The 18,608-nt window shown below is 34.5% G+C and overlaps 2 protein-coding genes across 7 annotated transcripts in view; one reads left to right on the top strand and one right to left on the bottom strand.

The window, feature by feature from the left end:
- SLCO1A2 (solute carrier organic anion transporter family member 1A2) overlaps positions 1-18,608 on the bottom strand; it is a 125,974-nt gene that overhangs the window by 93,857 nt on the left and 13,509 nt on the right. The gene's annotated exons all lie outside the window — the stretch shown is intronic.
- Positions 5,192-17,514, top strand: IAPP (islet amyloid polypeptide). The gene is made up of 4 exons (XM_058743488.1): positions 5,192-5,225; positions 10,604-10,800; positions 11,126-11,220; positions 16,133-17,514. The coding sequence occupies exons 3-4, from the start codon at positions 11,141-11,143 to the stop codon at positions 16,320-16,322; spliced, it is 270 nt and encodes an 89-aa protein (XP_058599471.1). The 5' UTR covers positions 5,192-5,225; positions 10,604-10,800; positions 11,126-11,140; the 3' UTR covers positions 16,323-17,514.

Here is an 18,608-nt window from a genome sequence, read left to right as displayed (position 1 = left end):
TAGGTGCAGATTTTCCATATATGGTATTTATTATGTTGAGGTATGTTCCCTCTAAACCTACTTTGTTGAGGGTTTGTGTCATGACTGGATGTTGTACTTTGTCACATGCTTTTTCTGCATCTACTGAAATGATTATATGGTTTTTATCCTTTCTCTGGTTGATGTGATATATCATGTTGATTGATTTGTGAATACCGAGCTACCCTTGCCTCCCATGAATAAATCCTACTTGATCATGGTGAATTTTTTTATGTATTGTTAGATTCAATTTGCTAGTATTTCATAGAGGATTTTTGCATCTATATTCATCGGAGATATTGGCCTATAGTTCTCTTTTTGATGGTGTTTTTATCTGGTTTTGGTGTCAAGGTAGTGCTGGCCTTATAAGATGAATTTGGAAGTTTCCCTTTCTCTTCTATTTTTTGAATAGTTTGAGAAGAATAGACACTAACTCTTCTTTAAATGTTTGATAGAGTTCACCTGTGAAGCTGTCTGGCCCTGGACTTTTGTTTGTTGGAAGTTTTTGATTACTGATTCAATTTAATTGTTGGTTATTGGTCTGTTCAAGTTTTTTATTTCTTGTCAGTTTTTGTAATTTATCTGTTTCTAGGAATTTATCCATTTCTTCTAGGTTGTCCAATTTGTCGGCATATAATTTTTCATAATATTCTCTTACAATTATTTGTATTTCTGTGGTGTTGGTTGTGTGATTTCTCCTCTTTCATTTGTGATTTCATTTACTTGAGTCCTTATTTTTTATTAATTTGGCTAGAGGTTTATCAATTTTGTTGATCTTTTCAAAGAACCAGCTTCTGGCTTCATTGATCTGTTCTATTGTTTTTGTTTTTTGTTGTTTGTTTGTTTTTATTTTGTTTTGTTTTTTTGTTTCTACATCATTTATTCCTGCTCTAATCTTTATTATTTCCTTCCTCTGATAGTTTGGTGTTTTGTTTGATCTTCTATTTCTACTTCCTTTAGGTGTAGGTTTAAGTTGTTTTTTTGAGTTTTTTCTTGCTTCTTGATGTAGGCCTGTATTGCTATAAACTTCCCTCTTAGAATAGCTTTTGCTGCATCAAAAATTTTGGACCATCATGTTTTCATTTTCACTTGGATCCATGTAGTTTTTTATTTCCTCTTTAAATCCTTGATTGGCCCATCCATTGTTTATTAGCATGTTATTTACCCTCCATGTATTTGTGTTCTTTCTAGATTTTTTTTTCTTGTGGTTGATTTCTAGTTTCATAGTGTTGTGTTCAGAAAAGAGGCATGATGTGATTTCAATCTTTTTGAATTTTTTGAGATTTGTTTTGTGGCCTAACATGTGACCTATTCTAGAGAATGTTCCATGTTCACTTGAAAAGAATGACATTCCACTGTTTTAGGATGGAATGTTCTGTATATATTTGTTAGATCCTTTTGGTCCAATGTATCATTCAAAGCCACTGTTTAGTTGTTGACTTTCTGTTTGGATGATCTATTCATTGAGGTAAGTGGAATGTTAAAGTCTCCTACTATTATTGTATTACTATCGATTGCTTCCTTTATGTTTGTTAATAGCTGCCTTATGTATTTAAGTGTTCCTATATTGGGTGCATAAATATTTATAATTGTTATAACTTCTTGGGGTGTTCCCTTTATGAATATGTAGTGTCCTTCTTGTTAGAGTCTTTGTTTTAAAATCTATTTTGTCCATTATAAGTATTGCTCCCCTAGCTCCTAGCTTTTTTTTTTCACTTCTGTTTGCATAAATGTTTTAATATCCCTTCACTTTCAATCTGCACATGTCTTTAGGACTGAAACAAATCTGTTACAGGCAGTCTATAGATAAGTCTTGTTTTATTGTCCACTCTATTACCCTAGTCTTTTTTTTTTTTTTAATTTTTTTTTCAACATTTTTAATTTATTTTTGGGACAGAGAGAGACAGAGCATGAACGGGGGAGGGGCAGAGAGAGAGGGAGACACAGAATCAGAAACAGGCTCCAGGCTCCGAGCCATCAGCCCAGAGCCTGACGCGGGGCTCGAACTCAGGGACCGCGAGATCGTGACCTGGCTGAAGTCGGACGCTTAACCGACTGCGCCACCCAGGCGCCCCAACCCTAGTCTTTTGATTAGATAGTTTAATCCATTTACAATCAAGGTAATTATTGATGGCTGTGTACTTATTTCTCTTTTGTGACTTGTTTTATGGTTGTGTTTATAGTTCTTGTTCCTGTCTTCTCTTGCCCTCTTCTCTTGTGCTGGCATCCTTTGATGATATACTTAAGTTTATTCTCTTTATTTTTTGCATTTCTATTACTGGTTTTTGATTTGTGGTTACCATTAGGTTGATATATAACATCTTATGCATATAACAGTCTATATTATACTGATGGTCACTTACGTCTGAACACATTCTAAAAGCACTAAATTTTTGCTTTCCCCCCTGCCATCTTTTAGGCATATAGTGTCATACTTTACATCTTTTTATTTTGTGAATCCCTTGACTGATTTTTATAGATATACTTAATTTTGCTACTTTTGTGCTTCCAAATTTTTTTACTCCCAGTTATAGTCCTTCCTTTCCACTTGAAAATCCCTTTTTTTATTTTTTATTTTTTTTATTTTTTTTAATTTTTTTTGCTGTATGGAAACCAATTTGACAGTAAATTTCATATATTAAAAAATAAAAAAAAATAAAATAAATAAAAAAATTAAAAAAAAATGAAAATCCCTTTTAACATTTCTTGTAAGTCTGTTTTACTGGTGGTTAATCCCTTTAACTTTTGTTTGGGAAATTCTTTAGCTCTCCTTCTATTCTGAATGATAGCCTTGATCAATAGAATATTCTTGGCTGCAGGTTTTTTCCTTTCAGCACTTTGAATATATCATGCTACTCCCTTCTGGCCTGCAAAGTTTCTGCTGAAAAATTAGCTAAGAGCCTTATAGGGTTTTCCTTGTTTATAACTATTTTATTTTCTCTTGCTGTTTCAAAGATTCTTTATCACTACTTTTTGCCATTTTAATTACTACATGCCTTAGTGTGGATATCCTTGGCTTGATTTTGTTGGGGGTTCGCTGTGCCTCTTGGATCTGAATTTCTGTTTCCTTCCCTGTATTCCAGTTATTATTTCTTCAAATAAAATTCTGCCCCCCTTTCTTTCTCTTGTTCTGGGATCCCTATAATACAAATGTTATTATGCTTGATAGTGTCACGGAGTTCCTTTGATCTATTCTTATTTTTTTATTACCTTTTTCTTCTTTTGTTCAGCATGATTGCTTTCCATTTTTCTGTCCTCCAGATCTCTGATCCATTCTTCTGCTTCCTCTAGTCTACTATTTATTCCTTCTAGTGTATTTTTTATTTCAGTTATTGAATTCTTTATCTCTGATGGTTCTTTAAATTTTCTCTTTGTCAAGGATGTCACTGAGGTCCTTCACTCTTTTCTCAGATCCAGTGAATATCTTTATGACCATGACTTTAAAATCTCTGTCAGACATATTACTTATCTCCATTTTGTCTGATTTTTCCCTTCCTTTCATTTGGAACATATTCCTTTAACTCCTCATTCTATCTAACTCTCCATTTCTATGTGTTAGGTAAGTCAGCAATGTCACCTGTTCTTGAAAGTAGTAGCCTTATGAAGAAGAAGCCCTGTAGTGCCCTGTGTAGTGCATGTCCCCTGCTCACCAGAACCTGTCACTTTCTATAGGTGTAGTGTGCACCCTACTGCTGTGGCTAAGTGCATTTGCCTTCAGTCCAGCCATCTGCAGTGGTTCTCTTTGCCTGTAGTGCCCAGGGTTTGGTTCCTGTGTTATTAATGGGCCAGTCTTGGGCCACTTTGGGTATGAATTGGGTGAGACTAGGCTTTTGACAGAGGTGTGGTCCCACCAAAGTCAGAACATTATCCCTCTTCTGTCCCCCTAAGAAGTTTGTTGGTGGGCAGGGCCTGAGGTCAGACAAGATATCTGTCTCCAGCCCATTGCTCAGACTGCAGTCAAACTGCTGTGTGTGGTTATCTTCCCCTCTCCTCAGGGTAGGTGTCACTTTGTGGTGGTGCTGGCTACTGTCAAGGCTGCTTGCACACCACCACATTTGTGGTACCACTTTGGATGGACTCCTGCTGAGGGCAGGGTTGGAGAGAGTGTGTCCACAGAACAGTGTGGGGACATGGCATGAAGTGTTAGCAAATTTTGCACAAGTCTGCCATGAGAGGAGAGATGGCACTGTTTTGGAGAGCTGCAGAGGCTGAGTTGGAGGGGGCGAGTCTGCAGAAGAGCATGGAGGTGGGGGCATGTTGTTAGGCAGCTAGGTGGAGAGTGTTCATGTGCTATTTCCCACAGGTGTCCATGTGTCTAGCTTGGGCGGTGTAGGAGGAAAATAGTGCCTGCCAGCTCCTTTGTTCTTGGTGTAGTCTCCCAAAGATCCCTGCCCTTCCTGCACATATTCTGAGATTAGTAAATAAATCTCCTTTCTATATACCCCAGACATCTTTCAAACTGCTGCTTCTATGCTATATCTAAGCAGGATTGTTTGTTATGCTGTCTCTTTAAGGGTAGTGACTCAGTTTCCTATCACCTTTCAGCTCTCCCAGAACTGATTTTTAAAATTCCAACTGTTAAGCTCTACTGACTGTTAAAACTCATGATGTTAATCCCCTCTGGTTTTCAAAGCCAAATGGTATGGATATTTGTCTTCTCTGAACAGGTTCCCCTTACTTAAGATGCCCAGTATGGGGTCTGTTCTCCCCTCTCTTTGCTTGCAGAGTCCCTCCCTCCTGGGGACAGTCCTGAAGTCAGTTTAGTTCCTCACTGGATTTCTGTTCTTCCTACCGTTTTTTGATTTGGCTTCTTCTTTATGTTTAGCTGTGGAGAGTCTATTCTGCCAGGCTTCAGGTCATTTTCTAGGTTATATACACTGATGTGGGTATTATCTAGGTGTATACACGGGATGAGGTGAATTTGGGATCCTCCTACTCTGCCATTTTATAAGTACCCAAGATAGTTTTACAACTATGTAGCAACAACAAAAAAATGTTTAGTGAAAAATCAGCTATAAACTATTACTATTTTTATGTTTTCTATTTTTATATGAAAATATTGTGTATAGTTTAGCCATTGTATATAGACAATCTTATATCATATTTTATCTCTCTAGAAAATAATATTTTATTTATCTATTCATCTGTCAACAGGCACTTACGTTGTTTCCATACTTTGGATATTGTGAATATGCTGCAATGAACATGTAAGTACGGATATATCTTCAAGATGATGATGTTGTTTTCTTTGGATATATACACAGAAGTGGGATTGTTGGACCATACGCTAGTTCCATTTTTAATTTCTTAAGGAAGCTTCATAGTGTTTTTCATTGTGGCTGAACTAATCTACCAGCATTGTGCAAGAGTTCCAACATAGGATAATTTGAACATCAAAAAAGTGGGGATCAAAATACATGTATGTTAAAATATATGGGTTCACAATGAGAACCACCCCCATCCCCCCCAAAAAACCTTTAAGTTCATATTTAGAGGATGCTTGAGAACCATCTCATTACTGTATGCAGAAAACTCATGAATGAGAGGAAAGAATGAAGTATATATCCTGCTTTTTCTTTAAAACTGTACCTCAAGGTAGTGAAATAATGAAGAATGCTCTCCTTTATTGGAGAATTTCAGCAAATAAATGTAGAGGGAATAACAGAATTAGACTATCACTGGAAGCCTGTAATAAAACAATGGTTCTAGGCAATTATAACCAATGGTTCCTAAAATCAGAGTGAAAGGCTAATGGAGAACTCAGAATGGACAATGTGGCTGACAAAATTTGACCTCGCTGATCAGTCTTAATGCCATAAAAGAGATTCAACCAGATGTTGTAATGCAGTAGGAATAAAGATGCAACCAGATGTTGTAATGCAGTAGGAATAAAGATGCAACCAGATGTTGTAATGCAGTAGGAATAAAGATTCAACCAGATGTTGTAATGCAGTAGGTAAGCATTCTTACCTGAATGTGATCAAGCCTCTAGACCAAACAACCAGTATAAAGAAAATACAAGTGGGAAAGGAACACATTAAATGATACCTCATGATTTCCATCAGCAAAATCTGGGATGTGGGGCATTCTATACAATAAATGACCTGGTTTCTTTAATAAGTCAATGGTAGGAAAAAGAAAGGAAGGAAAATTATATATTAAAAGAGTCATGAGAGACAAAAAAACAAATGCAATCTTATTTAGATTCTGACTCTAACAGACTAATTAAAAATATTTTATAGACAACTGAAAAATGTGAATACTGATTGGATTATTTAATTATATTAAGGAATTACTGTAAAATTTCACTTTAGCTATACCAACAATTTTGTAGCTGTGTTGTATAAAGTATCCTTGTCTTTCATGAATATAAACCTGAAAAATGTTACATATAAAATTGTATAGTGTTTAGGATTTGTTTTTAACAATCTGGTATGGAGTGGGAGGAAAGTAGGTAGGAATATAGAGAAAATAAGATATATTTGTGATTTGATAATTATCAAAACTTTATATACATTTGAAAGTTTCTGTAACAAAAAATTTAAATGCAAATATTTTAAAAATCCATCTAATATTGATACAATCAAAATGTTTTATTTTTTAAATTTTTTTAAATGTTTATTTATTTTTGAAAGAGAGAGAGAGAGAGAGAGCATGAGCAGAGTAGGGGCAGAGAGAGAGGGAGACACAGAATCCGAAGCAGGCTTCAGGCTCTGAGCTGTCAGCACAGAGCCCAATGAGGGGCTTGAACTCACAGACCATGAGATCATGACCTGAGCCGAAGTCGGACGCTCAACCGACTGAGCCACCCACGCGCCCCTCAAAATGTTTTATTCAAATATTAGAGGAACAGGATAAAGAAGAAAAGTAAGTGTGCTGTTAAATGCTAATTCTTGGGGTGCTTGGCTGGCTCGGTTGGTAGAGCATGAAACTCTTGATCTCGGGGTTGAGTTCAAACCCCATGTTGGGTATAGAGATTACTTAAAAATCAATCAATCAATCAACCAATCAAGTAAATAAACTAACTAACTAACTAACTAGCTCTTTATCTTCCAGAGTAGAGTATGTGCTGTCAGCACAGAGCCTGATTTAAGGCTTGATCTCATGAACCATGAGATCGTGACCTGAGCTGAAACCAAGTCAGACACTTAACTGACTGAGCCCCCCAGGTGTCCTAAGAAGAGATTATTTTCAAAATATGGAGAAAACAGCTAAAATCGCTAAAATTGATTACCAATGGAGAGCAAAATTCAGAGGTAGGCTGAAGGAAGACAGAAGACTGCTGTTTTTATTATTAGACTTCTGTTAGTATTTGATTTTTAAAAATTGTATAAACACAAATTTGATAAAAAATAGAAATTATTTTCTAAAAGATTTATAAAATATATTTTATAAATTTGATGAAAAGCCCATTAATTTGTATTATTAATTATATCCTAACCTGGCTCTCATTTTAATGCTCTGTTCCCATTCACTTGTTCTCCATACTTAATCCATTGTCAAATCATGTAATGATCCCAAATGTGATTTGAACTCATTTACTTTTCTACTGCTCTGCTATCACCCTATGTGTGGCATCACTGTCTCACATCTGGACGCTGCCATAGTCTTCCAACAGATTTCCTGCTTTTACTCTTGCTCCCCTCTGATCCAGTCCACCCACAGTAGTCAGCCTGATGTTTTCTTTATTATTTTTTTATTACTTTTTTTATTTGAGTGTAGTTGACGTACAATGTTACATTTGTTTCAGATGTACAACACCACATTGATTTTTTAACGCTATAATCATCTTTACACCAATTTCTCCTTCAATTACCTGAATTTTCACATGTTGTTTCTCAGATCTTAAACACTTTCCATTACTTTTTCCTTTGTCATCTCTTACGGTTTAGGATTCAACTTAAACATCACCACTTTTCTTTCTCTCACTACCAAATTAGTTTTCTCCACAGCACTTCACACTTGTAATTACATATTCACTTGTTCACTTTTTTGATTTTGTTTCCTTCACTGGCTCTAAGCTCCCATGACAGCAGGGACTTGGCTTTGTTCACTGTTGTAGCTCTAGTCCCTAGAACATTCCCTATCATAGAATGTGTCCTTAATCAGTGTTTATTGAATCACTGAATAAATGGAGTGTGCAATAGACCAGATTTTCTCAAACTTTAGTGTGCATACAGTCACCCAGGGAAGATATTTTTAAATTAAAAAAAATTTGTTTCAATGTTTATTTATTTTTGAGAGACAGAGCATGAATGGGAGTTGGGGCAGAGAGAGAGGGAGACACAGAATCTGAAGCAGGCTCCAGCTCTGAGCTGGGCTCAAACTCACAAAGCATGAGATCATGACCTGAGCCGAAGTCAGAGACCTAATTGACTGAGCCATCCAGGCACCCCAGGAAAATCTTTTCTTAAATGCACATTCCGATTCAGTAGCTCTGGGGTGGGGTCTGAAATTCTAACAAGCTTCCAAATAAGGCCAAAACTGCCATGGCATTACTTACGCTTGGACTAGCAAGGCTAAAGTGGGTACAAAGATGAGTGACAGTAATGTTTGTCATGTAGGAAGGAGCTTATTATCTGGAAATGGAGTTACCTCATAAAGACAATTTACCACCTCCACTTTCAATAGTGTAGGAAGCATGAAAGACCTAAAGCTGTTAGAGATTGGGATAGATGTTGACCTTACCAAACATTATACAAGACTGCCTAAGGCCATATTTGGCTGCAACTGAGTCATTTGAAGTGTTATAATAAGATACAACATTTACAGGAAGGAATTAGCAATTCAGTATATGAGAACAGAGATCCTTTATAACAAAGAAATAAATATCATGGAACAAGGAGATGAGAATTTGAATTTCACTTTGCCCTGAGTAGCTGTGCAACTTTAAGCAGCCACTTACATTCTCTGAATCACTGTATCACCATCTAATGATGAAAACAGACGTGTGAAGATGAAGTGAGGAATCATATATCAATTAAATAACTATGACTGACATAAGGTAGCCCTTAAAAAGATTCAGGTTCTCCTGTTCCTTTCTTAGGTAGAACATTTTCCTTATAACATTAATTTCCTACAGGGAGAGAAAACCAATTTTTGAATGTTATGTTTGGCACCTTCAACATCTCAGAGGGGAAAAAAAAATAGGGAAATAAAATAAGTATGTAGCTAAAAGCAGGTATTTTGGTTTAAAGGAACACTAGACCATAAATCAGAAAAACCAAGCTTTGGCTCAAGGTTTCAAAATGAACTAGATGTATAATGCTGAATAAGCTATTTAACATCTCTGGGCTTCTGTTATATTTTCTAAATCATTGTATATACTTTGTTAAATACATCAATCATTTTCTTACAGGAAATTATCATTCTTCCAAGTCACTTGATTTTTAAAAATATTTTTTAAGTTTATTTATTTATTTTAAGAGAGAGAAAGAGACAGAGAGAGGATGAGTGGGGGAGGGGCAGAGAACGAGGTAGAGAGAATCCCAAGCAGGCTCCCAACTGTCAGTATGAACCTCCCCCACTCAGGGCTTGAACCCACGAACCATGAGCTAATGACCCGAGCCGAAATCAAGAGTCAGACGCTCAATCAACTGAGCCACCCAGGTATAACCCAAATCATTTGAGTTTATGTTTTCTTTCTTTTTGGAATATCAGTAAATTTTACAGAAATATTAAAATTGCAGAATCATTGGATAATTAGAATAAGGATTGGGAAAACTGATTTTTTTCCTGAAATTTTTACTAACCACCCTCAAACTATATTACTAAGCTTTAAAGAATTATATGAGTTCAGTGAACTTATTTTTTTTTTACTTGGAGTACTTCCATCTTTTTTAGATTGCATAGATATGCATATTTCCACAAGCATTTGGAATTTGTCTTACTTGCTACATCGGCTATTGTCATAACTTAGAACATTAACTTAAATATGACTTAGAAATACAAGAAAAGAAAGAACAATTTGGTGAAAATAAAAATAACAAATTAAATATTCTTTCAAAGTAATTGTGATGTTTCTATGTAATAATAGAAAAAGTCAGCAAAAAAAATTCTTAATCACACAGATATGTGTCTCTATTTAAATGCTGACAAATGAATTTGGGGATTGAAAATTATTGTTTTGCTGCCTTTAATCTTCCATCCCCATTTCATTATAAGTAGCTTTCGATTTCTTTCTGTTTCCCCCCCCCCCCATCTTTTTAAGTGTCTTTTTTTTATCCACCCTGGCCTCATAGTTTACTCTACTACTGAATGTTCATGGAATTAAGCCATTGGGGTCATTTGGCTTTAGCTTCCTCATTAGATTCTTCAATGTCCCTGGCTTCACTCTTTGCATATAAACACATTTGTTATTCTTAATCACTTCTTTCTATCAATCCTTTACTAGAGCATACCACTTAATCTTTGAAAATCCACTCTTGTATTTCACAAAAATGGAAAATTCAAACTTCTGCTGTGTGTGACACACCATTAACTGCACAAAGACACTCTGTATCTGCTACCTTAATATTTACTGATGTGTTAATGTAATATAGTAATGACCCATCTGCTTCTGCTGTCTATGAGGCACTTTCTATAGGGATGGAAATTAATGACAGTTTCTCTGAGCTGCCTGATGTCAGAGCCGGGAAAGGTGTGAAGAGTATATAAGAGCTGGATTACTCATTGGCAAGTGTGGGGGCAAATACTCCAGTGGATGCAAGCTTGGGATTGTTTATAAAGCTTTCTTACCATTAGAGGCATTCTCTGATATTGCTGACGCTGAAACACTAAAAGGTAAAGAGCTTCCTGTTTATGGGAAAATATCGTTTAGGGAAGCTTAGATTTGGGATCAAATATATACTTATTTCAAAGAAAGGCTAAAGCAATAATGTGGTATAATATCAACTTTCCAGATTGTTTAGAGAAGGAAATTGGGAAATTGAAAATTTTGAAAATATTTGAATTTGTTTAAACAGTATCAAGAGACTGTATCAATAAAATTGCTATATTTGGAGATTATGTTTAAAGAGATTTTTTTTAAAGTAGGCTCTAGTCTCAAGTTCCATCAATCAGAGCTATAAGACATTTCTTGATTTCGATGCTGAATTATTCTTTTCAGAAAATTTGAGAAGCAATGTGCCTCCTGAAACTTCCAGTAGTTCTCATTGTGCTCTTGGTTGCACTACACCATCTGAAAGCTACCCCCATTGAAAGGTTAGTAACAAAAAATCCTGTTTCTTTTGTAAAATGTGGGAAAATTAGAATTAAAAACTGCTATATAACTAACAGCCCTTATGCCATTAGATTTCTGATGAAATCATGCTTAAGAACAGTACATTAAACTGTTTATCTGTTCCTTGAATTCTGTGTTCTTTAAAGAATAACACCAGTGGTTGATGACTTTCTGACAGAACTGACAGAAAGGAATGGAATAGTTCCAGTTTTATCAAGAAATATGCTTTTGCATAAGAGACTCTTAAAAACTGAGAACAAACTGAGGGGGGGTGGGAGGGCAGGAAGTGTGGGTGATGGTTATTGAGGAGGGCACCTTTTGGGATGAGCACTGGGTGTTGTATGGAAACCAATTTGACAATAAATTTCATATTAAAAAAAAAAGAAAAAGAAAAAGAAAAATGCTTTTGGAAACTAGAGGGGCAAAACCAGAACATGAAGCAGGAAAAGCCAAGGGTAGTATTTTCCACTATATTAACCTGATTCTAAAACAAACTGTAAAAACTTAATTAAAGCATATATTTTATAACAGGTGGGATTTTATTGTCTATTTACAGATTTCTTTTTCTCCTTGGAGCGCTCTGGCAATATCCAGAACTTTTACATCTCTTTCTGGAAATCAAAATACATAGAAATAATCAGGGGGCAAATTAAAAATTTTAAGAACTAGTTAAAAAGCCATTTGCAGTCAGGCTCTGGGCTGATGGTTCAGAGCCTGGAGCCTGCTTCAGATTCTGTGTCTCCCTCTCTCTCTGCCCCTCCCCCGTTCATGCTCTCTGTCTTAAAAATAAATAAACGTTTTAAAAAAATTAAAAAAAAAAAAAAGGGTGGCTCAGTCGGTTAAGCGTCCGACTTCAGCTCAGGTCACGATCTTGCGGTCCATGGGTTGGAGCCCTGCGTCGGGCTCTGGGCTAATGGCTCAAAGCCTGGAGTCTGCTTTGGATTCTGTGTCTCCCTATCTCTCTCTGCCCCTACCCCGTTCATGCTCTATCTCTCACTGTCTCAAAAATAAATAAATGTTAAAAAAAAATTTTAAAAAAGCCATTTGCTCTTAGGGTTTTTTTTTCTATATTGTTAACTGTTCTGTTAATGAAATAAAATTATAAAAAAAATATATTCTTCATAAGATTACTTCTGAGCTTAACTAAATGTAAATTAATACTTCTTAAAAATGAATTCAGTAGGTAGCATATTCACCAGGATTTCCTAAAAAGGTTTATTTGAGAAGGTGTCATGTCATTTAACTGGTAATATTTTAAGGAAGTCTAAAAATTATCAGGTGATAATGTTAGCAGTAATTACAACTTTCAAGTGGAAAGCCTTTAAAACGGTAATTCTTTTATTTAAAAGATTCTCAAGTCCAAATGCATACATATGTCATATACAATATAGTGAGGATTTGTTTGTACTTAAATCAGTTTGACTCCTTGTAGTCTTTTAGGACTGAACTTACACATTCTTTAACACCAAAGAGAGTTAAGTTTATATTTGAAGAGTTTGCTTTAAGTCATATTAGAACTTTTCTCATAGAATTATTAGCATCTTGTCCATTTTCCCTTGGGGTGTTTTTTCACTGAGGTGGCAATCTGTGGTGATATGTATATTTCTACAGCACCCACATGAAACAAATAGCAGGAGTTATCAGACTTCCTTTGTCCTTTCAGGCTTATCAAATTTACAGGATATTCTCAGAATTGACTCTGATTTTCAATTGGATTTTTGTGGATAAAAATAACTAAAACTGACATGAAGTTTCTGGTAAACCAGCAGAACAATAGAATGACAGGAAAATTAGCAGTATTACTTCATAATTCTGTCTATATCTTGATCTTTTCTTTCATTAGGTATAGACATTTGATAAGCACCTTTATGCAGTATGGCTTCATGGATATTAGTTTATTAGGAAGTGAATTTCACTTGAAAATAAAATAGTATATAACATTATTATCAAGTTATTTTCACAATCTCTTACTTAGAATCTTTATTAGAAATACTTGTAAAGCATTCTTCAAATTGCTTTTTAATGGGTTTCCTGAAATGAGTATGTCTCATCATTTTTTTAATGAAAATTTATCATCCTGAGCTGTTCAACCATGTAATATTCTATAACCTCAAAAAAAATCTTCTTCAGAAAATGACTCAAATTTCAAACACCTTTAAAAGACAAAGCTGATGTTAATTTATCATTCATTGAATGTGATTTTTCTCATAAAATTTAATCATCTCACTTGAGATCTTTTTTAACTTCTACACATGTATGAGGTGAGACTAAGAAGTAACAAACTTGGGGCACCTGGGTGGCTCACTTGGTTAAGCGTCAGACACTTGATTTCAGCTCAGGTCATGATCTCACAGTTGGTGGGACTGAGCCCTACATTGGGCTCTGGGCTGATGGCACAGAGCCTGCAATGGGATCCTCTCTCTCCCTCTCTCTCTGCTCCCCCTAGTGCTCTCTCTCTCTCTAAAATAAAAAAAATAAACAGTTCAAAAAATCTTAAAATAAAAAAAAAAGAAGTAACAAACAGACTTTACAAGTCATACTAAAAAATAGTTATTTAATACTCTTGACTGGAGCAACAGGATCATACATTTGCCCACACCTTTTAAACACTCAGTTGTAAACCTGCTTAGCAGATAATCAGAGATTATCTAACAGTATAATTAACAGAGTTTTCCAAGCTATACACATAGGAGCTTGCTGTAGGAATTCTTATACTTCCACAAATGAATATTGGGAGCTAGAGCAGGGATACAGTTTAAAACTTTTAAAAACCCTGAAACTGAGGTGTTTTTAAAGAGAGACAATTTAAGAGTGATACTTTAGCTTACAGTCTTCCCTTTTTAAACTCTTAAAGTTAAGGACATATGCATGTGTATAAATTGTCAATAGTTTTGAACCAGTGTTTGTTACTAGATGGCAAGCCTTGCCTACCCAAGTAGTTAAAGAGAACAAAATGCCTGAAAGTAGGGGCGTGATGCCTTTTACTAACCATTTAATCTGTCTTTTTCCATCCTAATAATAGTTTGGGATAGAATCTTGTACATACTGTTGCTATGTTTACATGAAAAGTTGTGTTTGTGAAAGCATTTGCACAATAATGAAATCAGTCATCATAAAAGCTCTTAATATTTCTGTTTAGTAGAATGATGGTTCTTCTAGCTAATCCAAATAAGATAACATTTTGGTTGGAATAATTTTAAATCCTGTTACAGAGCTTGAGAGCAATTATCAAAGTACCACTCAGATTTTTAGCAAATAGACTAGTTCACACTCTACTCCAAGCATTTGCCAAACATATCTTGGAACAGATATCATCTTTCCAATTTCACTCAGAACTTTATTTATTTCTTTATATTTATTAATTTGAAGTGTTTGGGTCAAATTCTAATTTCTGCTTTTTTCAAGAAAGGTTTATTCTGTTTCAGAATTAAATGTCTGATGTATGAATTATTGGTTTAATCCTTAAAAAGCATTAAATCATTCTTTGGAAATGCACATTGGCCATGCTTACGACACATGCAAAGAGAAATAATTAAATAGATAATATGAATAATACTATCATATATACCAAGTAATTATGTCTCAGAGTGGATTTCCTTTGCCTGAATAATTGGTTTGTCAGCATACACTTAGACTCAACCCAATACCTAATACCAGAAGGTATCATCCAGATACCTAATGCCATAAGAAATTATTGTATTTAGGAAAACATATGAGAATAAAAACTCTCAAGTTTCACATGAGATTTAAAAACACCCTGAGGCTATCACTATACAGAGATACAGGTAAGAAGTACTCTCCACATAAAGTAAACACATTGAAATAAAATATATGCATTGGCTTCTGAACATTGCTTCATACCTATATTTCTTTCTCAGTTTATACTTATCCTAAGTTTTAGCAATATTTTTATTTCTATGGAGCTGAAATTAAAACATTTCCCTAGCTTTTATAATCATCTACAAAAAGGAAGCATGTTATTATTCTGTATCCATTTCCAATATCATTTTGAGAGCGCATTAAAACAAAAGGTGGTACAAAAATGTAGAGTTGACATAAATAAATTCTGTAAAAAGAAACAAAAGTTAAAATTCAAATCAATTATTTAACCATAGTGATCATTTCTGACTTACCCATAATATTATTATGCAATTGTTCCAGCTGGCCGAAAGAATGTGGTGAACATTAATACTATTAATATAAAAAGTCTTTTATTTTAACATTCAGTGTAGTCTTATCATTAAAATTGTTAAAAGGAACTAAGTAGGTGGCAGAAAGATAGTAACATTCATGTATTTATATTAAGAGTAACAGAACTCCCACACTACAATAGTCCAAGTGTAGGAACAGATGGTAAATTTGATTCTCTTGAGACTTTATAATACTTGAAATTTCTTTCTTAACACCCCTGATTTGATGATCTCAGGGAACTTAACAAAAATATCTTCCACTGCTTAATTTTTATTAGAAAGATGTGGGAAATGAATATATATGTGTTTAATTCTACATATTCCAGATTCCATATACATTTTCTATTCTAAATGTTTTTTACATATTGGGAACTAGATTCATCAAGATTTAGAAGAATATAACATAAGGAAACCTTTTATTATTGTTACTGTTTGGAATATATTCTAAAGTTTCAAAGGATAATACTAGGAAATTCCACATTGACTATAATGGAAATTTTGCTCTATGATTTCCTCGTCAAAAATCGATTCTGCTGCATTTTCAAGGTGTCAAAAAAAATCTGTTATCCAGCTGTTTCCAAACCAAAACACTGAGTTACTTATGTAAAAGTAACCAGTTCCCATTGATATATTTGTTGTCACATTAATATATCCAACCATGAGTCTAAGTCTCTAACCTTTCATATTTGTTCTATGCCACCAGTAACCAAGTGGAAAAGCGGAAATGCAACACTGCCACATGTGCGACCCAACGCCTGGCAAATTTCTTAATTCGTTCCAGCAACAATCTTGGTGCCATTCTTTCTCCTACCAATGTGGGATCCAATACATATGGAAAGAGGAGCACAATTGATATTTTAAACAGGGAACCATTGAATTACTTACCCTTTTAGAGGTCAATGTACCTCTAGAATTCTTCTTGTTTCATGTACAAATATTCTAGTGATTTCCTGTGTAATTTAACATTAGCATGAACCTGCGTCTGTGTGTCCCATGTTTGTTGCCAGTACATATAAATTGTCTTGAAAAGAATTGTTTTAAATTTAACACTAATTAAGGTCCCGTAATAAAAAGTCAGTATCTTTAAAAGTGAAGTGTTCTTGTTATAGATTTTTATTTTAAAAACATTAAAAAGTCACTCTTTAGCTTGTATTGCTATGGCTTGAGTTTGAGAACAAAGGAGAAAATGGTATTTGGAAACTTGGTAAATTGTAAACAGCTAAGAGTAAAGTTAAGAACATTAAAAAACCAGTAATCATAAGGACCGTTGTTAAGTAATTCATTTTGCATTAGATTTCTAAAATGAGATAAAATGCTACGTAAAAATTTTAATTAATTTTTGCTCTTACTCAGTCAAAATATTTTTTTGAAATTATATTCTTTGCTGGATTTGCTGGTACTAGAGGTTATTTAAAAATCTTAAAGCAACTTGTGTTCATGAGGGTTTCATTGTGTGTTATCATCGATGTGCTTTTGTTAAACATATATGCCTTTTATTCTGCTCAAGTGACTTTCAGCAAACCTCAGTCATATTCTGATGCAGCGTATTGCAAAAGCAACTTGTGTTCCTATTAATCATGTTTTCAACTAAAAGACCACAGACTTCTGGGAATTGTATACTGTATGGTGATTTATTTTGTTTGTTAAACCAATTGGACATTTCTGGCAGAGATTACATATGTATGATACATTTTTTTTTGAAGGAAGCTGTAGAATTGGCTATGAACTGTAATGTTTCCCTCTAAGTCTCATTTATATAGGGGTATCTGCTTTTCTCTGTGAGTTAGTTACCTTTGGAAACAGCATTAACTGAGATAAATTGCTATCATGTTGTATTATGCCATTTCTAAAAGCACTCAACTTGTATTTAAAAAAAAAGTAGAAAAAAAAAGCATCTCAATGTTAGTGAGAATCTGACTCATTGACTTGATTTATACATTAAAATTTCCCCTTATGAAGTATGCCTTATATTGTCATATTATAGTTGTTTGTGTGTATAGGTGTATAGAAACAGGAGATGATATTTATAATGATTTATGTCATAAGTTGCATTTTGAAATAAATAAGTTAATGTATAAATTCCTATTTGTGATATTAAACTGTTGGCCCTTCTTTCAAAGTGGAGTTGAGCTCAACATTTTAAATTAAGCAAGGTATGATTAAATTATAATTTCTTACACTTAGTTATTTAAAAAATTTCCCATAACAGTCTAGTTTATGTTTTTTAATATTTATTTATTTTGAGAGAGAGACATAGACAGAGTGTGCGTGGGGGAGGGGCAGAGAGAGAGGGAGACATAGAGTCTGAAGCAGGCTCCAGGCTCTGAGCCCAACACAGAGCCCAATGTGGGGCTCGAACTCACAAACCGTGAGATCATGACCTGAGCTGAAGTCAGTCACTTAACCGACTGAGCCACCAGGTGCTCCAATAACAGTCTACTTTAAATAAAACTGTATTGCATATCAACTCTATAGCAAAATTATGTGTGATTATAGTAACCTAACAACCTCTGGTGCTAAGGAGTGAAATGTAGTTAGGGTAGCTATGTAACTTATTCTAAGCGGGAGATTTTGGGAAAGAAAAGAATTTATTATATTGATATAAGAGATATTAACATTAGATGTCCATATAAATTTATTCATTAAATTTATCAAAGTGAAACATTTGAACAAATTCAGGATTATTTTCTTGGTTGGTAGGCCAATAGGAATCTCATAAAAGTTGGAAATGCCTTATTGCATGCAGTTTACCAAATACTTTCCCTGCTTTTTTATAATTGCCTTGTGAAAACAATGAGTAAAACTCAATTGATACAATTGCTGATATTAACAGTAAATTTTGGGGACTACATTTATCCCAACCTTTCTCATTGTGTCTTGGATACTTGAAATCATAGGTACTTTTGAATAATCTAGAAGTGAGTTAAGCCCCCAAATACTCACATGCATGGCACAAGTTATATTTCACTAAACTACTAAAAGTACAAATGATTTCCCTATCTTCCATGTTGAAATACAGAGTTAGACAAGAATTTATTTAGTAAAACTCCATTTAAAACTTCTGGAAATTCTCTTGGAGTGCCTGGGTGGCTCAGTTGGTTAAGTGTCCTGTCTGATTCTTGGTCGGCTTAGGTCATGATCTCATGGTTTCGTGAATTCAGGCCCCGTGTCTGGCTCTG

Source organism: Neofelis nebulosa, chromosome 8, assembly GCF_028018385.1.
Source record: "Neofelis nebulosa isolate mNeoNeb1 chromosome 8, mNeoNeb1.pri, whole genome shotgun sequence".
Classification (NCBI taxonomy): domain Eukaryota; kingdom Metazoa; phylum Chordata; class Mammalia; order Carnivora; family Felidae; genus Neofelis; species Neofelis nebulosa.
Note: the sequence above shows the minus strand (reverse complement) of the source record. Positions and strands in the feature narration are given on the sequence as shown.